We start from the raw sequence: 24,385 nt of genomic DNA, 5'->3' as shown, positions 1-24,385 counted from the left end.
CCAGAAGGCGAGATCAGTACAGGTGCATCAAAGCAGGGACCGAGAGACTGAAAAACAGCTTCTATCTCAAGGCCATCAGACTGTTAAACAGCCACCACTAACATTGAGTGGCTGCTGCCAACATACATTACTCAACTCCAGCTCACTTTAATAATGGAAATTGATGGGAATTGATCAAAAATGTATCACTAGCCACTTTAAACAATGCCACTTAATATAATGTATATGTATATACTGTACTCTATATCATCTACTGCATCTTGCCATCTTTATGTAATACATGTATCACTAGCCACTTTAAACTATGCCACTTTTATGTTTACATACCCTACATTGCTCATCTCATATGTATATAATGTACTCGATACCATCTTCTGCATCTTGCCTATGCCGTTCTGTACCATCACTTATTCATATATCTTTATGTACATATTCTTTATCCCTTTACACTTGTGTGTATAAGGTAGTAGTTGTGGAACTGTTAGGTTAGATTACTCGTTGGTTATTACTGCATTGTCAGAACTAGAAGCACAAGCATTTCGCTACACTCGCATTAACATCTGCTAACCATGTGTATGTGACAAATAAAATTTGATTTGATATATTGGCCATATTTCACAAACCCCTGAGATGCCCAATTGCCATTATAAACTGGTTACCGACGTAATCAGAACAGTAAATAGTACATTTTTGTCAAACTCGTGGGGTACAGACCCACATCCTATAGCTAAAGTGGGCTACATCGCACAATTATGTTACACGAGTATGTCTGCATTTTGGAAACCCTTTCTATGAATGTGTATAATCCATTTTCAGAGCATCAGTCCCTATAATTATCCTGTAATAAACCATCCATAACAACTATTTTAAAACTGCCTTTATAATGTATTATACAGTTGTCTCCATAATGTCTTCCAATGTAACAAACTATGCACCAATCTTCTCACAGATTTTTAAAACAAACACTTTGTTGCCAAGGCAGTCATTGTCTTGTAGTGCAGAATACTGAGCATATTCAGCGTGGTCTAGTGCGGGGGAGTCAGTGGGCGTCTGGATCTGTCTGACCTGCGGCCTTTATCCAGGGCCTTCCTGCCGTGGTTGAAGAGCGCCGCCTCGTTGAAGGAGACCCGGCGGCCGCCCTGGGTGCCCGTGGACAGGAAGCGCTCCGTCTCCATGTCCATGTGGGAGCTGGCGGCCGACAGGCAGTCTGACTCGTCGACCCGGATGGTGATCTCTGCTGGGGGAAAGTGGGGTGTATAGAGGGAGAGGTAAAGGTCTGGTGGAAGAACAGCACCACAGCCTCATTTACTACTCTCTTGTTGTCATGCAAATGTGTCTATGTCTAGTCTTTTATGTATTCTAAATGGAGCTGTGCTTATTCTAATATATTCAGAGACATAACAGATCTGATAGTGTAGTAAATGTACTTTCTATTAGGGACAGCGCCTTCAGAAAGTATACACACCCCTTGACTTTTTCCACAATTTGTTGTTACAGCCTGAATTTAAAATGGTTTTAATTGAGATGTTGTGTGTCACTGGCTTATACACAATAATCCATAACGTCAAAGTGGAATTATGTTTTTAGAAATGTTTACAAATTAATTAATTAAAGCTAAAATGTCTTGAGTCAATAAGTATTCAACCCTTTTGTTATGGCAAGCCTAAATACACAGAACAAAAACATAAACGCAACATGTAAAGTGTTGGTCCCATGTTTCATGAGCTGAAATAAAAGATCCCAGAAATGTTCCATATGCACAAAAAGCTTAATTCTCTAAAATGTTGTGCACAAATTTGTTTACATCCCTGTTAGTGAGCATTTCTCCTTCGCCAAGATAATCCATCCACCTGACAGGTGTGGCATATCAAAAAGCTGATTAAACAACATGATCATTACACAGGTGCACCTTGTGCTGGGGACAATAAAAGTCCACTCTAAAATGTACAGCTGTCACACACAACACAATACCACAGACGTCTCAAGTTTTGAGGGAGTGTGCAATTGGCTTGCTGACTGCTGGAATGTCCACCAGAGCTGTGGCCAGAAAATTGAATGTTAATTTCTCTACCATAAGTCGCCTCCAATGTCGTTTTAGAGAATTTGGCAGTACGACCAACTGGCCTCACAACCGCAGACCACGTGTATGGCGTTGTGTGGCGAGCGGTTTGGTCATGTCAACATTGTGAACAGAGTTCCCCATGGTGGCAGTGGGGTTATGGTATGGTCAGGCTACGTACAATGAACACAATTGCATTTTATCAATGGCAATTTGAATGCACAGAGATACCATGACGGGATCCTGAGGCCCATTGTCATGCCATTCATCCGCCGCCATCACCTCAAGTTTCAGCATGATAATGCACAGCTCCATGTCCCAAGGATCTGAACCCAAATCCTGGAAGTTGAAAATGTCCCAGTTCTTCCAAGGCTTGCATACTCACCAGACATGTCACCCATTGAGCATGTTTGGGATGCTCTGGTTCGATGTGTACGACAGCGTGTTACAGTTCCCGCCCAATATATAGCAGCTTTGCACAGTCATTGAAGAAGATTGGGACAACATTCCACAATCAACCGCCTGATCAACGCTCTGCGAAGGAGATGTCAGGCTGCATGAGGCAAATGGTGGTCACACCAGATACGGACTGGTTTTCTGATCCACGTCCCTACCTTTCTTTTAAAGGTACAGTTGAAGTCATAAGTTTACATACACCTTTGCCAAATACATTTCAACTTAGTTTCTCACAATTCCTGTCATTTAAGCCTAGTAAAAATTCCCTCTTAGGTCAGTTAGGATCCCCACTTTATTTTAAGAATGTGAAATGTCAAAATAATATTAGAGAGAATGATTTATTTCAGCTTTTATTTCTTTCATCGCATTCCCAGTGGGTCAGAAGTTTACATACACTCAATTAGTATTTGGTAGCATTGCCTTTAAATTGTTTAACTTGGGTCAAATGTTTCGGGTAGCCTTCCACAAGCTTCCCACAATAAATTGGGTGAATTTTGGCCCATTCCTCCTGACAGAGCTGGTGTAATTGAGTCAGGTTTGTAGGCTAGTGTTCTTCGGCTTGCAAGCCTCCCACATTTTACTCCAAACATAACAATGGTCATTATGGCCAAACAGTTCTATTTTTGTTTCATCAGACCAGAGGACATTCCTCCAAAAAGTGCGATCTTTGTCCCCATGTGCAGTTGCAAACCGTAGTCTGGCTTTTTTATGGTGGTTTCTTCCTTGCTGGGCGGCCTTTCAGGTTATGTCGATATAGGACTTGTTTTACTGTGGATATAGATACTTTTGTACCTGTTTCCTCCAGCATCTTCACAAGGTCCTCTGCTGTTGTCCTGGGATTGATTTGCACTTTTCGCACCAAAGTACGTTCATCTCTAGGAGACAGAACACGTCTCCTTTCTGAGCGATATGACGGCTGCGTGGTCCCATGGTATTTATACTTGCGTACTATTGTTTGTACAGATAATCGTGGTACCTTCAGGCATTTGGAAATTGTGCCCAAGGATGAACCAGACTTGTGGAGGTCTACAAATTTTTTTCTGAGGTCTTGGCTGATTTCTTTTGATTTTCCCATGATGTCAAGCAAAGAGGCACTGAGTTTGAAATACATCCACAGGTACACCTCCAATTGACACAAATTATGTCAATTAGGATATCAGAAGCTTCTAAAGCCATGTCATAATTTTATGGAATTTTCCAAGCTGTTTAAAGGTACAGTCAACTTAGTGTATGTAAACTTCTGACCCACTGGAATTGTGATACAGTGAATGATAAGTGAAATAATCTGTCTGTAAACAATTGTTGGAAAGATTACTTGTGTCATGAACAAAGTAGATTTCCTAACCGACTTTCCAAAACTATAGTTTGTTAACAAGACATTTGTGGAGTGATTGAAAAACAAGTTTTAATGACTCCAACCTAAGTGTATGTAAACTTCTGACTTCAACTGTATCTGTGACCAACAGATGTATATCTGTATTCCCAGTCATGTGAAATCCATAGATTAGGGCCTCATTTATTTATTTCAATTGACTGATTTCCTTATATGAACTGTAACTCAGTAAAATATTTGAAATTGCTGTGTTTATTTTTGTAAAATATACAATATTTGCACATTCTTTTAAAAATTCTTCAAGCTCTGCCATGGCTAGACAGCCATTCTCAAGTCTTGACATAGATTTTCAAGCCGATTTAAGTCAAGTTTTGACTGTAACTAGGCCACTCAGGAACATTCAGTGTTGTCTTGGTAAGCAACTCCAGTGTATATTTGGCCTTGGGTTTTAGGTTATTGTCCTGCTGAATGGTGAATTTGTCTCTGTGTCAGTTGGAAAGCAGACTGAAACAGGTTTTCCTCTAGGGTTTTATTTTTATTCAAAACAACTCCCTCGTCCTTGCCAATGACAAGCATACCCATAACATGATGCAGTCACCACCAGGCTTGAAAAAATGAAGACTGGTATTCAGTGACATGTTGGATTTGCCCCTAACAACACTTTATTCAGAACATAGTCAATTTCTTTACCATGTTTTTTGCAGTTTTACTTAGTACCTTATTGCAAACAGGATGCATGTTTTGGAATATTTTTATTCTGTACATGCTTCCTTCTTTTCACTCTCATTAAGCTTACTATTGTGGAGTAACTACAACATTGTTGATCCATCCTCAGTTCTCCTATCACAGCCATTAAACTCTGTAACTGTTTTAAAATCACCGTTGGCCTCATGGTGAAAGTGGTTTCTTTCCTCTCCAACAACTAAGTTAGAAAGGAAGCCTGTATCTTTGTAGGGACTGGGTATATTGATACAAAGTGCAATGAATAACTTCCCCATGCTCAAGGGGATATTCAATATCTGCCTTTTTTATTTATACCCCATCCACCAATAGGTGCCCTTCTTTGCCAGGCATTGGAAAACCTCCCAGGTCTTTGAATCTGTTTTTTAAATGCACTGCTCGACTGAGGGACTTTACAGATAATTGTGTGGGGTACAAAGATGAGGTAGTCTTTCAAAAAATCATGCCACTAGAGTCGATTTCCATGGCCCCGCTGAAATCTATACTGAACAAAAATATAAATGCAACATTTGAAAAGATTTGACTGAGTTACAGTTCATATAAGAAAATCAGTAAATTGAAATAAATTCCCTAATTTATGGATTTCACATGACTGGGCAGCGGTGCAGCCACTTGGGAGCCAGGTCCTACCACTCAGGCCAATCAGAATGAGTTTTTCCCCAGAAAAGGGCTTTATTAAAGACAGAAATACTCCTCAGCACCCTACCTCCCCCTCCTCAAGTGAAGAAGTCGGATGCGGAGGCCCCGGGATGGCGTGGTTGCACGTGGTCTGCGGTTGTGAGGCCGGTTGGATGTACTGCCAAATTCTCGACAAATGTCTGGGATTTTTTATTTCAGCTCATGAAAAATGGGACCAACAGTTTACATGTTGCGTTTACATGTTTGTTCAGTATACAATCCAGGTGTGCAAAGCTCTTAGAGACTTACCCCTAAAAGACTGACAGCTGTAATCACTGCCAAATGTGATTCTAACATGTATTGACTCAGGGGGTTGAATACTTTTGTAATCAAGACTCTTTATATTAGCTTTTTATTTCTAATATATATTTTTATAAATGTTCAAATTTTTCTTCCACTTTGACATTACAGATGGTTTTGTGTAGATCGTTTACAAAACTGACATTTAAATCCATTTTAATCCCACTTCGTAACACAACAAAATGTGGAAAAAGGGGTGTGAGAATACTTTCTGAAGGCACTTTAAGTACTTTGTCTCGCTTAATGAATGTAAATGTGTTACTGAATTATCATACCCAGAAGAGAGCGGAGATCCTCAGAAAACCCACATCTAAATGTTTGTATTTACACAACATGATTACGTATCAGAGGAGCATGACCTCAATTTCACATAATGTTGTGTTCTTGGGATAAAACATGGCAGCTAGCTGCCGAAACAGTGACTTTAAAGAAATTATTTGCATCGGAGCAAAAGTGTTTATTTTATTCGGCTGCTATACATTCTTTTCCCAAGTGCGGAAGAATGAAAAACATGGTTTTGACTCTCCCTCACTCACCATGGACTGGTTGAGACACCTCAGTGTAGGTCGTGTTGGTTTTCTCAGGGTCGTCGCTGGCACTGCAGCACAGAGGAGCAGATCAATGCACAGACATTATTACCCCTGATGTCTATGGCTCTGTCTCAAATCATACGCTAGTCTCTATTTAGTACTTTTGACCTATATAGGGAATAAGGTGTGATTTGAGAGGTTTCCTATGCATTTAGAACTTTAGGCCAGCTGACAGTAGCACATAGAGAGGACCAGGATACTCTCACAGCAAGGTCAATCAGACTAGTAGCAGCAGAATCAATGCACATGTAAATCATGTCAGGTGACATGGAAACCTTCAGGGAGAAGGAACCTCCTGACCTCTTCAATAGAGAATGGGATGTCAGTTCTATACTATGGGTTTCAGTGGAGGCTGCTGTGGGGAGGATGGATCATAATAATGGCTGGAACGGAGCAAATGGAAGGGCAACAAACAAATGGAAACCATGTGTTTGATACCATTCCACTGATTCTACTCCAGCCAATACCACAAGCCCGTCCTCCCCAATTAAGGTGCACCAACCTCCTGTGATGGGTTTTCTACTAATAAATATTACTAGATTAAATCTCTACGAATACCTATGGTACAAATTAAAAGATTTATGATCTGCAGTTCTAACCCTATACATTTCTCTAAGGGGAGGAATTGTTTATTCCCTATATTATTGCTTATTGCCCTGAATGCAGTGTGTTTTTGACCCCCACCACAACTTATACTGGAGCAGTAGAGCAGCGGAGGTCTCTTCCCTGTCAGTGCGTCTGCGGTTCCTTTGTGCTATATTATCTGTGAGAGAATGACTTGAGGGATTTCTCTGTCCGCCCGGCTCTGCGCTTTCATTTCCTCTGTGCGCTCTGCCTGTGGTGTGTGTGTTTCACAGGGCTGCAGCCAGAGCTTATAGCAGTGTGAGACGCAAGATGAATCACCGCCGATGGCTGCAATGAAATCTCATTACACTCATCATTTGTACCAGTCAGCACTACTCTACCCTGGCCAGCCTGCAGCCTGCCTCTATATGTGCTGCTGTGTACAGAAAGGAGAGGCGCATGGTAATGGAATAAACATGGCTTTCTATACAAATATTTGGATGGTCTCCATCTCACTCAGACATACATAGCTACATCACTAAACCATGCAGACTAGTGGTCTGACCTGTTATAGCGGCGGTCTCCATCACAGCAGCGTCTGGAAACAATCAGGATGACAGACAGCAGGACCAGTGTCCCCCCTAGGAAGATGGACAGGAGCACCAGCAGTAGGACGTAACCATTCTGTTGTTTACCAGGCTCAAATGGGACCCCCTGGAGAAACATTGGAGAGGATGAGGGACACCTGGGTGCACAGGTGTGCTGATTGTTCTGGGGTTGAGACTAAGTGCATGACTAACATCCTGAGAGGAATGGGTGTTTACTGAGAGACAGGGACCACTGAGGCTGTGTGTGTAGGATAGTGGAGAGAAAAAAAACTGTCTTTCTCACATGAACATCAAAGCCCAGGGTATAGCTACTTGTAGCAGGGCCTCCTGGCTAATTGCTCCCCTGATGTCTGTATGATCAGGCTATTCATGGGAGACAAGGCAGCAGGAAGGCTAAATGGAAAAAGCACTGCACCACACTTTCCTCAGCAACAGTTCCTTTTAATTGCTTTTACTTGTTAGAGAGCAATTATTAAGCTCTACATACAGTACCAGTCAACAGTTTGGACACACCTACTCATTCAAGGGTTTCTTTATTTTTACTATTTTCTACATTGTAGAATAATAGTGAATACATGAAAACACATATGGAATCATGTAGTAACCGAACAAAAGTGTTATCTCAAAAATATTTTATATTTGAGATGCTTCAAATTAGCCAGCTTTTGCCTTGATGACAGCTTTGCACACTCTGGTCATTCTATCAACCAGCTTCATGAGGTAGTCACCTGGAATGCATTTCAATTTACAGGAGTGCCTTGTTAAAATTAATTTGTGAAATTTCTTTCCTTCTTAATGCGTTTGAGCCAATCAGTTGTGTTGTGACAAGGTGGGGTTGGTATACAGAAGATAGCTGTAATGAAGACGCTGCGAGACGAGACGCAGGTGAAACGTTTAATAAAACAAACATGGAACCAGACAACATAACAGTAGTGTCTTTGCATAAACACAGGATCAATACTGACTGGGGAAGGAACCTAAGGGTGTGCCAGATATAGGGGAGGTAATAAGTGAGGTAACGGAGTCCAGGTGTGCCTCATGACGTACAGGTGCGTGTAATGATTGATGGCAGGTGTGCGTAATGATGGATCCCAGGACCGGTGGTTAGTATACCGGTGACGTTGGAGGGGAGGAGCAGGAGTAGACGTGACAGTACACCCTGACGCGCGGCTTCAGCCGCAGGATGACGCCAACCAAAGGGATGGCCCCGAGGATGAGGAGCGGGCCAGTCCAGGCGGTGAAGGTGGTATTCACGGATGATGTTGGGATCCAGAATGTCCTCCACCGGAATCCAACACCGCTCCTCTGTGCCATACCCCTCGAAGTCTACCAGGTACTGAAGCCGACCCCCACAACGGTCGGGAGTCCAGTAGAGATCTGATGGCATAGGCCAGACCACCCTCGATGTCCAGCTAGGGGACCAGGAACCACCAGCCTGAAAAGGGAGACATGACAAAAAAAGTGAGATACGGTAGTCACTGCGAAGCTGTAACCTGTACGTCACCTCGTTGATCCTCCAGAGAACCTTGAACGGCCCCACAAACCGGGGACTCAGCTTCTTGCAGGGCAGGCGGAGTGGGAGGTTCCTGGCAGAGAACCAGACACGATCCCCAGGGCACATACGGAACAGGAGTTGACGTAGCGAGTGACGTCCTGCACCAAGGTGGCCCACCAGTACTTCTCAGAGATGAATTGAGTAGTGTGAGAAATACCTGGATGTCCAGCGATGACAGCTTGGTGTGCCCAGGTCAGCAGCCAATCCCTTATCCCTGTAGGAACATAGGATGTGCTCATGAGGACAGTTAAGGGGTGTGGGCTCCCTCTCCAAAGCCAGGTGAATGTCCACATCTACGTCCCAGACCAATGGAGCTACGACTCAGAAGGGATTATTGGTGCACTCTGGACAGGACCTTCTCCTGAATTGTAGAGACGGGACAGGGCATCGGCCTTGGTGTTCTTTGAACCTGGGCAATAGGTCAGTGTGAAGTCGAACCTTGTGAAGTAAAGGGCCCACCTTGCCTGGCGCGGATTCAGCCTTCTCGCTGTCCATATGTTCTCCAAGTCCGATGGTCGGTGAGGATGACGAATGGTTCCTTGGCACCCTCAAGCCAGTATCTCCACTCCTCTAATGCCAACTTCACTGCCAGGAGCTCTCAATCGCCGACGCTGTAATTCCTCTCTGCAGGGGACAGTTTCCAATAGTAATATGCACATGGATACAATTTCTGTGGCTTACGCTGTCGTTGAGACAGAACTACCCCCGTGCCCACCTCATGCCCACCTCCGCTTCCACCACAAAGGATATCGTGGGATCTGGGTGTTTGAGCAATGGGGCGGAGGTGAAAAGTCCCTTCAGTAGACGGAAGGCCTTGTTGGCTGCTGGGCTCCACACCAACCTACAGGGCCCACCCTTGAGAGGTGACGGACCTGAAGTTCCTGATGAAATGGCGGTAGAAGTTGGCAAACCCCCAAAACCATTGTAACCCCTTTATGGTGGTTGGAACTGGCCATGACCTGACCACATCTACCTTCTTGTCATCCATGCTCACTCCCTGCGGGCTGATTGGATTAATTAATGCCTAAGGAGACAGCCTTCTGATGAAATTGGCACTTCTCAGCCTTGAAGAACAGGTGGTTAGCCAGGAGACGTTCCAGGACTGCTCGATGTGATCATCCAGGGTAGCCTAGTAGACCAGGATGTCATCGATATACACGACCACCTGGCATCCGAGCATGTCCCTGAACACCTCATTAATGAATGCCTGGAACACTGATGGAGCATTGGCTAAACCAAATAGCATAGTGACCAGACATCGTGCTAAATGCAGTCTTCCACTCATCCCCCTCCCGGAACCGGATGAAATTGTATGCACACCTCAGGTCCAGTTTGGTAAAGAACCTGGCCTTGTGGAGCTGTTCGATGGCTGCCGGCACTAACGGGAGGGGTAAAGGTACTTTGTGGTGATTGCATCGATTCCTATGTACTCAATACATGGGCGTAACCTTCCATTTTTTTGGGCCACGAAGAAGAAAACAGCCAACACAGGAGAAGTGGACGTGCGGATGAAACCTTGTTGGAGCGCCTCTTAGATGTAATCATCCATGGCCTGGGTCTCAACCACTGACAGAGGGTAAATGCGTCTGTGCAGAGGCACAGGCCCTGCCAGCAGGTTGATGAAACAGTGCCAGGGAATGATGAGGGGAAAGACAGGTGGCGCCGGTCTTGGAGAATACCTCCCGCAGGTCCTGGTATACCTCCGGGATATTGGGCTCAAGGGAAACCACAGGACTTTCAACTGACGTGGAACCACATGGGATGGGGAAGCAGGTCCTCTGGCATTCGGGTGACCAGTCTGTGATTCTCACCTTCGCCCATGAGATGGTGGGGTTATGGCGTTAGAGCCAAGGGAGGCCGAGGATGATCTTGTGACCTGGTGCATTGGTGATGAAGAAGGATATTCTCCTGACCATGGTGAGGGTGAGTGGTTGGGTGATATGTGTGATGGTTCCAGATCCTAGTGGCCGATTATCAAGGGCTTGAACCGGGAAAGGAGAGGAGAGCGGGTATGAAATGAAGTTAAGAGAGGAGGCAAGGGTCTGGTCAATAAAGTTAAGAGGCACCAGAATCCACTAACGCTGTAGACAGTACATGAGGGACAGTCAACTAGTGTGACGGACACCAAAAAGAGTTTAGTAGAAAGTGATGAAGATGGTCACTCACTCCTGTCCTATGAGGTGGAAGATCACGTGACCATCCCTCTGCTCTGGTGGATCCCGGATTAGGAAGCACCAGACACCGCTGGAACTGGTGCCCTCCTTGACCACAATACAGCCCCAGCTGTCTCCGTCGTTCGGCCGCAGGGAGGTGTGAGACCCCTACCTCCATGGGTTCAGGCTCTGATCCAGAGTGTTCTCTGAAGGAGGGAGAGACGCGATGAGCGTTCCGACACTCACGTAGTAGCAATGAGTGTGTCCAAAGAGGTTGTCTTCGACAGACCAATTCCATCTGGAGCTCCTCGCGCAACCCTCTTTGGAAGAGCATATGAAGCGCCGGCTCGTTCCATCCTTTGGATGCTGCTACTGTCCGGAAGGTGAGCATGTACTCGGCAGCCGTCTGGTCCCCCTGCCGTCATTGGAATAAGCACTCACCCCCCCTCTCTGCCCTCCTGGGGATGATCGAAGATGCATTTGAACAGAACCATGAACCCCTCATATGAATCTAGCTTGTCCTCTCTCCCAGGCGGCCATGGCCCATTCCAAAGCCCGCCCAGTCAGAGAAATAACCGTGGCAATCTTGGACCTCTAGGTAGTGGGGGCTCCCCTCTGGTGCATAAAGAAGAGGGAGCACTGAAGTAGGAAGCCACAGCATTTAGATGGGGTGCTGTCATATTTACCCGGGGAGGGACAAACGGGTATCACTGACCTGAGTGGGCTGCTGAATGGGCTGTTGTGTTGGCGCGACTGGTTGTAGAGTATCCTCCGCTAGTTGACGGCAATGCCTCCCAAGGTATGTTCGAGACTGAAGAACCTCTCCCATAGCCGTCCCCAGTTGTGCCAGCTGGTCCTGGTGTTGACGTAGAAGGTATCCCTGCTGGTTTGGACCAAGTCCATGTTATGGCAAGAACCGCTCAAATAAGCGAAGAGAAACGACAGTCCATCACTTTAAGACATGAAGAAAATCAAGAACTTTGGAAGTTCTCAAGTGCAGTCACAAAAACCATCAAGCGTTATGATGAAACTCTCATGGGGACCGCCACAGAAAAGGAAGACCCAGAGTTACCTCTGCTGCAGAGGATAAGTTCATTAGAGTTACCAGCCTCAGATAATTGGCAATTAACTGCACCGCAGATTGCAGCCCAAATAAATGCTTCACAGAGTTCAAGTAACAGACATGTCAACATCAACTATTTAAAGAAGTTGATGTGAATCAGGCCTTCATGGTCAAATTTCTGCAAAGAAACCACTACTAAAGGACACCAATAATAAGAAGAGACTTGCGTTGTCCAAGAAACACGAGCAATGGACATTAAACCTGTGTAAATCTGTCCTTTGGTCTGATGAGTCCAAATTTGAGATTTTTGGTTCCAACCGCAATGTCTTTGTGAGACAGAGTAGGTGAACAGATGATCTCTGCATGTGGTTCCCACCACGAAGCATGGAGGAGGTGGTGTGATGATGCTTTGTTGGTGACACTGTCAGTGATTATTTTGTAATTTTTTTAATTCAAGGCACACTTAACCAGCATGGCTACCACAGCAGTCTGCAGCAATACGCCATCCCATCTGGTTTGCGCTTAGTTGGACTATCATTTGTTTTTCAACAGGACAATGACCCAAAACACACCTCCGGGCTGTGTAAGGGATATTTGACCAAGGAGAGTGATGGCGTGCTGCATCAGATGACCTGGCCTCCACAATCACCCAACCTCAACCTAATTGAGATGGTTGGGATAAGTTGGACCACAGAGTGAAGGAAAAGCAGCCAACAAGTGCTCAGCATATGTGGGAACTCCTTCAAGACTGTTGGAAATGCATTCCAGGTGACTACCTCATGAAGCTGGTTGAGAGAATGCCAAGAATGTGCAAAGCTGTCAAGGCAAAGGGTGGCTACTTTGAAGATCCTCAAATATATTTTGATTTGTTTAATATTTTGCTTACTACATGATTCCATGTGTTATTTCATAGTTTTGCTCTCTTCACTATTATTCTACAATGTAAAAAATAAAGAAAACCCCTTGAATGAGTAGGTGAGTCCAACCTTTTGACTGGTACTGTACTTCTACCTATTGTGTAAGACCAGGTATGATAAGGGTGATCAAAACTCTAGTAGCTTTCAGATGTTAAAAACAGACAAACAAACCACTGTGCAGATGCATAACCTTACCAATTACAGCATGCAGGTTGAAGCCATTGATTTACCCCCACTGGTTTGTGCACCGTGAATCTATAAATGCCACAGAGCGATTTATCAATTGTGGCCTGTGCTATTAACCTGTTTGCACCTAAGACAGGACAAGGTGCTCTGAGGGTGGTGCTGGAGCTGACTGAATTACAACAGGGAGGAGATTTTAGGCCGGCTGTTCAACGCATAGTTTGGGTTCGACCAAAAAGGTCATATTCTGAATGAGGTTGGACTTCCATATGATAGAAATGTGTCTACCTAAAAGCTTTACAAAGAGGTAGGAGCTTCCTTTCAGACAGTAAACCTGCACCCCGACAACAGCATGTCAAGGCACTTTGACTCTAGAGAAGCTGTGTGTGGCTAATTGAAAAAGCATCAGACAGGCAGAAAGTCCCTTTGATAGACTACTATCCAAACAAAAACCTTGGAAACTCTCCAGCTAGTTTACTCAGAAACAAACTTTTGGGGCTTCCTTCATCCATTGCATTGTTAGATGCAAACCGCTCAAGAGCAGCAGTACAACGGTTGTACAGAGGCATGCTGCTATTGTACGCATGTTTAATACCAGTCACAAAGGCTACAGTCCATGTAGTAACCAAGGTTAAAAACTGTAGTCTGTACCATAAACTCAGTAATATGCATGTTACCCCAGTGTTGACTGCTGACATTGAAGAAAATAATTTCTCTAAAAGGAGGAATTACATTAAGATTAGATCAGGGATTTAATTATTTCAGACCCAGCCCAGGATGTTCCCTCTATCAGCCATTCAGGCAGAATAGAGGAAGAACAGTCAGCTCTGTCAGTTAGCAGAAAACACACACAGAAGGGGCCCTGGAGGTGACTTACGGTGGAGTTCTCGGTGACGTTGTTCCAGACGGTAGACTCATTGCTCATGGTCCAGGCAAGCGTGAGCGTCCCCCTGAGACAACAAACAGGAAGTTAGGCAGCTGTTCGAATAGACACCACAAAACACTTCAGACACCAGTCATATCTGAGAGATCTACTGTAAATATATCTGCAGACATATGTCCCTCTAAAAAAATTGAGGAATATGGAGGAAAAACAAAAACAGAATGACAAAGGCCTGTAACAGTTCTACTGTAGGCCACCTTTATCAACCTGCTGCATATAAAAGTGGCATTGAATCTGAACAAATACACTTCAGAACATATACCAACATACAGTGGCAAGAAAAAGTATGTGAACCCTTTGGAATGACCTGGATTTCTGCATAAATTGGTCATCAAATTTGATCTGATCTTCAATAGAAAAAGTCTGCTTAAACTAATAAACAATTATATGTTTTCATGTCTTTATTGAACACACCGTGTAAACATTCACAGTGCAGGGTGGAAAAATTATGTGAACTGTAGGATTTAATAACTGGTTGACCCTCCTTTGGAAGCAATAACCTCAACCAAACGTGTTCTGTAGTTGTGGAGCAGACCTGCACAACGGTCAGGAGGAATTTTGGACCATTCCCCTTTACAAAACTGTTTCAGTTCAGCAATATTCTTGTGATGTCTGGTGTGAAGCGCTCGAGGTCATGCTACTGCATCTCAAATGAGGTTGAGGTCAGGACTCTGACTAGGCCACTATTTTTTTCTGTTGAAGCCATTCTGGTTGTTGATTTACTTCTGTGTTTTGGGTCGTTGTCCTGTTGCATCACCCAACTTCTGTTGAGCTACAATGGGCGGACAGATAGCGTCATATTCTCCTGCAAAATGTCTTGATAAACTTGGGAATTCATTTTTCCGTCATGATAGCAAGCTGTCCAGGCCCTGAGGAAGCAAAGCAGCCCCAAACCATGATGCTCCCTCCACCATACTTTACAGTTGGGATGAGGTTTTGATGTTGGTTTGCTGTGCATTTTTTTCTCCACACAATGTTGTGTGTTCCTTACAAACAACTCAAATTTAGTTTGATCTGTTCACAGAACATTTTGCCAGTAGTAATGTGGAACATCTAGGTACTCTTTTGCAAACATCAGACGTGCAGCAATGTTTTTTTTTGACAGCAGTGGCTTCATCCGTGGTGTCCACCCATGAACACCATTCTTGTTTAGTGTTTTACATATCATGGACTCACAGATGATAGCATGTTCCAGAGATTTCTGTAAGTCTTTAGCTGACACTAGGATTCTTCTTAACCTCATTGAGCACTCTGCGCTGTGCTCTTGCAGTCATCTTTGCAGGACGGCCCCTCCTAGGGAGAGTAGCAACAGTGCGGAACTTTCTCCATTTATAGACAATTTGTCTTACCATGGACTGATGAACATCAAGGCTTTTAGAGATTTTTGTAACTCTTTCCAGCTTAATGCAAGTCAACAATTCTTAATCTTAGGTCTTGTGAGATCTTTTGTTTGAGCCATGGTTCACATCAGGCAATGCTTCTTGTGAATAGCAAACTCAAATTTTGTGTATTTTTTAACAGGACCGGGCAGCTCTAACCAACATCTTCAATCTCGTCTCATTGATTGGACTCCAGGTTAGCTGACTCCTGACTCCAATTAGCTTTTGGAGAAGTCATTAGCCTAGGGGGTTGACATACTATTCCCACCTACACTGTGAATGTTTAAATTATGTATTCAATATGGACAAGGAAAATGCAATAATTTGTGTGTTATTAGTTTAAGCACACTGTGTTTGTCTATTGTTGTGACTTAGATGAAGGTCAGATCAAATTTTATGACCAATTTATGCAGAAATCCATTGCAATTCCAAAGGGTTCACATACAGTGGCAAGAAAAAGTATGTACATACAACTTAAAATATTTTTCCCATAAATAAAACCCAGCAAACTGGGAATATTCCTAGGATTTTAGCTAACATTACTATTAAGTTGTCATTAGGGTTTGAGCTAACATTAGAATGATAACAACCCACAAACATTAAAATATATATATATATATTTTTTAAATCACCAAATATTTTATCTAAGAAATTGTTTGGAATTACATTTCCTTGGGATTCTCTAACATTAACAAAAATGTTGTTCATAAAATCTGTAAAAAACACCACAGAACATTCCCCTAAGGATCTCAGCTTGCCAGGGAACGTATACTGAACAAAAATATCAATGCAACAATTTCAAAGACTTGACTGAGTTACAGGTCATATAAGGAAATCAGTCAATTGAAATAAATTCATTATGCCCTAATCAATGTATTTCACATGATTGGGAATACAGATACGCATCGGTTGATCACAGAAACAGTGCATTTGGAAAGTATTCAGACCCCTTGACTTATCAATTTGTTACGTTACAGACTTATTCTAAAATTGATTGAATTCCCCCATCAAATCAACACAATACCCCATTATGACAAAGCAAAAACAGGTTTAGACATTTTTGCAAATGTATAAAAAATGTACTTAATTATTACATTTACATTTGTATTCAGACCCTTTACTCAGTACTTCGTTGAAGCACCTTTGCCGGCGATTACAGCCTTGAGTATGATGTTACAAGCTTGGCAAACCTGTATTTGGGGATTTTCTCACATTCTTCTGTGCATGGGGAGGTTGGATGGGGAGCGGCGCTGCACAGCTATTTTCAGGTCTCTCCAGAGATGTTCGATCGGGTTCAAGTTCGGGCTCTGGCTGGCCCACTCAAGGACATTGAGACTTATCCCGAAGCCACTGCTGCGTTGTCTTGGCTGTGCGCTTAGGGACATTGTCTTGTTGGAAGGTGAACCTTTGCCCCAGTCTGAGGTCCTGAGAGCTCTGGAGCAGGTTTTCATCAAGGATCTCTTACTTTACTCCGTTTATCTTTCCCTCGATCCTGACTAGTCATCAGACCAGATAATCTTGTTTCTCATGGTCTGAGAGTCCTTTAGGTGCCTTTTGGCAAACTCCAAGCGAGCTGTCATATGCCTTTTACTGAGGGGTGGCTTCTGTCTGGCCACTCTACCATAAAGGCCTAATTGATAGACTGTTGCAGAGATGGTTGTCCTTCTGGAAGGTTCTCCCATCTCCACAGAGGAACTCTAGAGCTCTGTCAGAGTGACCATCAGGTTTTTGGTCCCTTCCCTGACCAAGGTCCTTCTCCCCCGATTGCTCAGTTTGGCCAGCTCAAGGAAGAGTCTTGGTGGTTCCAAACTTCTTCCATTTAAGAATGATGGAAGCCACGGTGTTCTTGGAGACCTTCATTGATGCAGAATTTTTTTGGTACCCTTCCCCAGACCTGTGCCTCGGCACAATCCTGTCTCGGAGCTCTATGGACAATTCCTTCGACCCTCATGGCTTGGTTTTTGCTCTGACATGCTCAGTCAACTGTGGGACTTTACATATAGACAGGTGTGCGCATTTCCAATCAATTGAATTTACTACAGGTGGACTCCAAATCAAGTTGTAGAAGGATGATCAATGGAAACAGGATGTACTGGAGCTCAATTTGAGTCTCATAACAAAAAGGGTCTGAATACTTATGTAAATAAATACATTTGAAAAATTGTGTGTGAAGATGGATAGAAAAAACATTTCTCATCAAGTTCATAATAAGGCTGTAATGTAACAAAATGTGGAAAAGAGAAGGGGTCTGAATACTTTCAGAATGCACTGTATAGACTGAAATATGTTCCCGGGATTCATCCAATGGCGTTGAAGAGTATAACACCTCAGTCATCGCCTTCATCAATAAGTGCATCAACGACTTCGTCCCCACAGTGACCGTACGTAGTGGGGTCACTCTGAATGCTGTGAATGCAAATTAATTACTTAAAATCATACAATGTGATTTTGTTATAGATTCCGTCTCTCACAGTTGAAGTGTACCTATGATAAAAATTACAGACCTATACATGCTTTGTAAGTAGGAAAACCTGCAAAATCGGCAGTGTATCAAATACTTGTTCTCCCCACTGTACATATCCCAACCAGAAGCCGTGGATTACAGGCAAAGTCCGTATCGAGCTAAAGACTAGAGTTGCCGCTTTCAAGGAGCGGGACACTAATCCGGTCACCTATAAAGAAATCCCGCTACGCCCTCAGACGAACCATCAAACAAGCAAAGCGTCAATACAGGATTAAGATTGAATCCTACTACATCGGCTCTGACGCTCGTCGGATGTGGCAGGGCTTGAAAACTATTACGGCCTACAAAGGGAAACCCAGATGTGAGCCTACCAGACGAGCTAAATGCCATTTATGCTCGGTTCGAGGAAAGCAACACTGAAGCATGCACAAGAGCACTAGTTGTGTTTTAACGCTCTCTGTAGCCGATGTGAGCAAGACCTTTAAACAGGTCAACATCCACAAAGCCGCAGGGCCAGATGGATTACCAGGATGTGTACTCAAAGCATGCGTGGACCAACTGGCAAGTGTCTTCACTGACATTTTCAACCTCTCCCTGACTGAGTCTGTAATACCTACATGTTTCAAGCAGACCACCATAGTCGCTGTGCCCAAGGAAGCAAAGGTAACCTGCCTAAATGATTACCGCCCGTAGCACTCAGGTCGGTAGCCATGAAGTGCTTTGAAAGGCTGGACATGGCTCACATCAACACCATCATGCCGAATCTCAATCGCACGCCACACTGCCCTTTCCCACCTGGACAACACCTATGTGAGAATGCTGTTCATTGACTACAGCTCAGCATTCAACCCCATAGTGCCCCCAAACGCATCACTAAGCTAAGGACCCTGGGACTAAACACCTCCCTCTGCAACTGGATCCTGGACTTCCTGACGGGCTGCCCCCAGGTGGTAAGGGTAGGCAACTACACATCTGCCACGCTGATCCTCAATACTGGGGCCCCTCAGGGGTGTGTACTTAGTCCCCTCCTGTACTCCCTGTTCACCCACGACTGCGTGGCCAAATACGACTCAAACACAATCATTAAGTTTGCTGACGACACAACAGTAGTAGGCCTGATCACCGACAACATTGAGAGCTTATAGGGAGGAGGTCAGAGAACTGGCAGTGTGGTGCCAGGACAACCGCTCCCTCAATGTGAGCAAGACAAAGGAGCTGATCGTGGACTACAGGAAAAGGTGGGCCGAACAGGCCCCCATTAACATCAACGGGGCTGTAGCGGAGTGGGTCGAGAGTTTCTTGGTGTCCATGTCACCAACAATCTATCATGGTCCAAACACACCAAGACAGTCGTGATTTGGGCACAACAAAACATTTCCCCCCTCGAGACTGAAAAGATTTGACATGGGTCCCCAGATCCTCAAAAAGTTCTACAGCTGCACCATCCTGACCGGTTGCATCACCGTCTGGTATGGCAACTGCTCGACATCTGACCGTAAGCCACTACACAGGGTAGCACGTATGGCCCAGTACATCACTGGGGCCAAGCTTCCTTCAATCCAGGACCTATTTAATAGGCAGTGTCAGAGGAAAGCCCCCCCCCCCCCCCCCAAAGAAAGTCAGACTCCAGTCACCCAAGTCATTGACTGTTCTCTTTACTACCGCACGGCAAGCGGTACCGGAGCGCCAAGTCTAAGACCAAAGGCTCCTTAACAGCTTCTACCCCCAAGCCATAAGACTGCTGAACAATTAATCAAATGGCCACCAGACTATTACATTGACCCCCCCTCCATTTGTTTTGTACACTGCTGCTACTCTGTTTATTATCCATGCATAGTCACTTCACCCCTACCTATGTACAAATTACCTCTAACCTGTACCCCCGCACACTGACTCGGTACCCCCTGTATATAGCCTCGTTATTGTGGTACTTTTTACAGCCAGGCACCAGAGGGTAATAGAGATTTTTTTCTTTACTCTGACTGAAACTTTACCAGTTGAATGTATACATAATGCAATACAATATATTGTAAGTGAAATTATTTTAAAATATGCAAATGAGGCAAACTGTCCTTAAATATGCACTAAATTTGCATATTACAATAATCTGTTTTTCAACACATTGCTTCAAGGCAGAATGTTTTATTATGATAAGACACTCAATGGTCAGACTTTTACAGATCAGTATATAAAAATACCGTCATTTCATGGCATCATAAAAATAAAAAACACTTCACATGTATGAAGGATGCATATATTTACACATAAAATGACACTTAAAATCAAAACGACACAAGATTGTCATTATCGTCTGTAGAATAAACGGACCAAGGCGCAGCGTGCCTAGAGCTCCACATGTTTAATTAAACTCACCAAAACAATACAGAACAAACAAAACGTGAAGTCAAATGCAGTGCTCACAGGCAACTACACACAAATGAACAAGATCCCACAAAAACTCAGTGGGAAAAAGCTGCCTAAATATGATCCCCAATCAGAGACAACGATAAACAGCTGCCTCTGATTGGGAACCATACCAGGCCAACAGACATATAATAACCTAGATAACCCACCCTAGTCACACCCCGACCTAACCAACATAGAGAATAAAAGGCTCTCTATGGTCAGGGCGTGACAACTATATTTTTTTTTAAAGGCTTCAAGTATGACACTAAGACCCTGTATGTGGAATAATGTGAATGCACGTCCTTTGAAGACTGAGAAAAATGAATTGGCGCACGGGGAACATGTCATTTTTAGAAAATGGCTGATAAAGATATGCTAATGCAATTAAAATGTACTTTCCATAAATATGACAATTTGTCACATTAATTAAACTCTTATTTATAGATAACTTCTAAACATCAAATATACCTTTACCTACATTTGTTTCAATTGAGCATATGCTTCGAATACTGGTCTGTTGGGCAGTTTTGGGCAAATTCTCATATCACTTTGCTCAATTTGTCACATACAAGGATTTTGTATGGCTGTTGAAATGTGCAGAACATTAATCAGCTATGCCTGCCCCATATGTAAGGCCGGGTGGATATTATAACAGTACATGGCCAAGCTGTTCAAGTGTTCATAGATGACCAGCATGGTAAAATAATAATAATCACAGTAGTTGTTGAGGGTGCAGCAAGTCAGCACCTCAGGAGTAAATGTCAGTTGGCTTTTCATAGCCGATCATTCAGAGTTACAGACAGCAGGTGCGGTAGACAGAGAGAGAGTCGAAAACAGCAGGTCCGGGACAAGGTAGCACGTTCGGTGAACAGGTCACACCTATCCCGTAGTTGGAAGGGAATCCTCTCGTGCCAAGTGCCATCAAAGGATACATTAAGGTCTATGATGGAATCCTCATCCAACAACTCTGCTATGTCTGGGTCTATATCTGCACATGCTCTTCTAATTATCTTTGCAGCACTCTGACTGTAGCCCTCTCCATCGACTGTAGCCCTCTGAATCTCTGCAACTAAAGAGGGGGGGGATAAAGTACTTATGTCTGTCGACATCAGTCATAACTGCAGGACTAAATATCAGCATATTACCCAATGTTAATATTAGCATCCATTTACTTTATGTTAAGCTAATTTCTCACTAATCACATTAGGCTACAGCCCTATGACACTGTAGGCTAATGTGACAGTCTCATTGTATAGTTGTTTTCCTATCATTCTGTTTTGTTCACTTTGAATACATTTGCTGGAGCAAGGAAATAAATATTATTTATACACAGCAAGTCACCTGACAATAACGGGCTACTCTCATTTTTATTTATGTGTCACTCTCTGGTCATTTCGCTGATATGAGCTGAGACTCAAGGAAGGAATCCCGAGGACTTTGTTTATTTTCTTTAGATCTGCATAACCAAGTCCGTGGGCTAGAAGAACCATCCTCACATTTATATCAAATGCCACATCTTCCCTGGAGCACTCCTGCAGCCTGGAGGAAGTGTAAACACTCTTCCTAAATGCATCATGATCACCTCATTCTATCATGACAGAATCCCTGGTTGGTGAAGTCAATGGTGATTTTCAGTCCAGTGTTTAGACACTTATGGCAAATCAAATCATGTTGGTTTATTTGAGACATGTGGAATAAAAAGCCACAGTTACTTTTTTTGATCAGCTTTAATGTTGCAGATAGATTGTTGCTTCCATCAATGTAATTGTCTGCATCATTTCCAAACCCCATATATTTTTGGGGTAAATACACACATTTTAGAATATACCTTTATTATTCCACGCAAACCCTACCAGCCCTCCCCCAATTGGAGTAAACACTTAGGCTTCTACATATTATACACATTTTACAGACACAAGTTATATTTTGTTTGTTTTTAGTCCTTCCTCTATTTCTGATGTCCATCCAGTTTGATTTCTATTTGCAACTGTGCTATTTCACAACATTTCTGAACCTATATACATTGGTTCTCTTGTTGTTATTAATCTCACCCTTCAGCTTCATTCAACCCTTCCCATCTATCTCTTAACACCATCCATTTTGGATTTCTAACTGTGCTGTGATGCTTCACAAAAGTACTGCCCCTTTGTTCTCATAGCTTCTACAGATTGTAAATGAAAACATTTTTTTTGCTAAAATAATTATATATTAGTGATTGACTAGGACTTCTCAAATCACCCAGTATTGTCATCTGCAGCGATAGTTCCAGGTAAATGTTGCAATTCTTCAGCCATTCCTGGATCCGTGACCAAAAACGAGCTACATATGAACAGTACCAAAATAAATGATCTAATGGCTCTGCCTCCTCACAGCAAAATCTTCAGAGCTGGGAAGGTTGTATCCCATATATACAGTGGGGAGAACAAGTATTTGATAACCTGCAAAACCGACAGTGTTTCCTACTTACAAAGCATGTAGAGGTCTGTAAGTTTTATCATAGGTACACTTCAACTGTGAGAGACGGAATCTAAAACAAAAATCCAGAAAATCACATTGTATGATTTTTAAGTAATTCATTTGCATTTTATTGCATGACATAAGTATTTGATACATCATAAAAGCAGAACTTAATATTTGGTACAGAAACCTTTGTTTGCAATTACAGAGATCATACGTTTCCTGTAGTTCTTGACCAGGTTTGCACACACTGCAGCAGGGATTTTGGCCCACTCCTCCATACAGATCTTCTCCAGATCCTTCAGGTTTCGGGGCTGTCGCTGGGCAATACGGACTTTCAGCTCCCTCCAAAGATTTTCTATTGGGTTCAGGTCTGGAGACTGGCTAGGCCACTGCAGGACCTTGAGATGCTTCTTACGGAGCCACTCCTTAGTTGCCCTGGCTGTGTGTTTTGGGTCGTTGTCATGCTGGAAGACCCAGCCACGACCCATCTTACTGAGGGAAGGAGGTTGTTGGCCAAGATCTCACGATACATGGCCCCATCCATCCTCCCCTCAATACGATGCAATACAAATTAGACCTCTACATGCTTTGTAAGTAGGAAAACCTGTAAAAATCGGCAGTGTATGAAATAGTTGTTCTCCCCACTGTATATATATATATATATATATATATATTAAAAAAACATTTGTTGGAAGAGTTTCATATAATAATGGGAAAAAAATAAGTTTTGAATCCGGCGTTGTTTTGCGTGTCAATTCATAAACCATGGAATCGGTAGGTCGAAAATCTCTTCAACTATTTTTCAATTTATAATGACACAGCTGTCAATTTTTTGGTCCTTAAATGAAATTGGTATATGTTTTTATTTATCACAATTTTCTTTAACCATGTGTGGTCTTTAATGCAGGGCCAACAGACAAGTTCCTTACACACCCCCCCCCTCTACTTGCCTCTTCCATGTGGTAACGCTGCAATTAGTTGGTTGTAATTTTGGGTAGAGCAGACATTTCCATATGTCCGTGTTAACTGCATGTGACAATTTACAAAAATTATACTTTTTTTAAATTATCAATTAGTATATTTGAGTTTAACCACAATATTTGTTCTGTCTTTTCAGGTGGATTAAACTGAAATTGCAACCAACTTTAAGGCTTGTTAAAAAATATATATATATGATTTTGTTTTCAAATAACCGAAAGTGAGCAGTTGTAATCTGAATAAAGGGAAAAAGGCCATTCTTGAACATGGGGTGAGACATTCTTACTAATTTACTAGAGAACCAGTTTGGATTTAAGTATAACTTTTGTATGACTGAAGACTTTAGAGAGAGGTCTAATGCGTTAATATTTAATCATTTCTGCCCTCCGAATTCATATATAAAACAGGCCCTTCTAATTTTTTCTGGCTTGCCATTCCAAATAAAATTGAATATTTTTGGATCATATAATTTAAAAAGCAGGTCACTAGGTGTAGGTAAAACCATAAGTAAATAGGTACACTGTGATATGACTAAAGAGTTAAAATCAGGGTGAT

At 43.0% G+C, this 24,385-nt stretch overlaps 1 protein-coding gene across 3 annotated transcripts in view; it reads right to left on the bottom strand.

The window, feature by feature from the left end:
- The window catches only part of LOC139540971 (voltage-dependent calcium channel beta subunit-associated regulatory protein-like), a 53,651-nt gene that overhangs the window by 14,060 nt on the left and 15,206 nt on the right, over window positions 1-24,385 (bottom strand). For 2 of the 3 annotated variants that reach the window (XM_071345065.1, XM_071345066.1), the window contains exons 2-5: window positions 14,078-14,150; window positions 7,287-7,435; window positions 6,104-6,165; window positions 1,066-1,237 (exon numbers count right to left, since the gene is read on the bottom strand). In XM_071345065.1, the coding sequence (XP_071201166.1) occupies window positions 1,066-1,237; window positions 6,104-6,165; window positions 7,287-7,435; window positions 14,078-14,125 (431 nt within the window). In that variant the 5' untranslated portion in view covers window positions 14,126-14,150. The remainder of the gene's footprint in view (window positions 1-1,065; window positions 1,238-6,103; window positions 6,166-7,286; window positions 7,436-14,077; window positions 14,151-24,385) is intronic. The other variant, XM_071345067.1, reaches the window with a different exon arrangement.

Source organism: Salvelinus alpinus, chromosome 16, assembly GCF_045679555.1.
Source record: "Salvelinus alpinus chromosome 16, SLU_Salpinus.1, whole genome shotgun sequence".
In the NCBI taxonomy this organism is placed as follows: Eukaryota; Metazoa; Chordata; class Actinopteri; order Salmoniformes; family Salmonidae; genus Salvelinus; species Salvelinus alpinus.
This window is presented reverse-complemented; position numbering and strand designations above follow the sequence as displayed.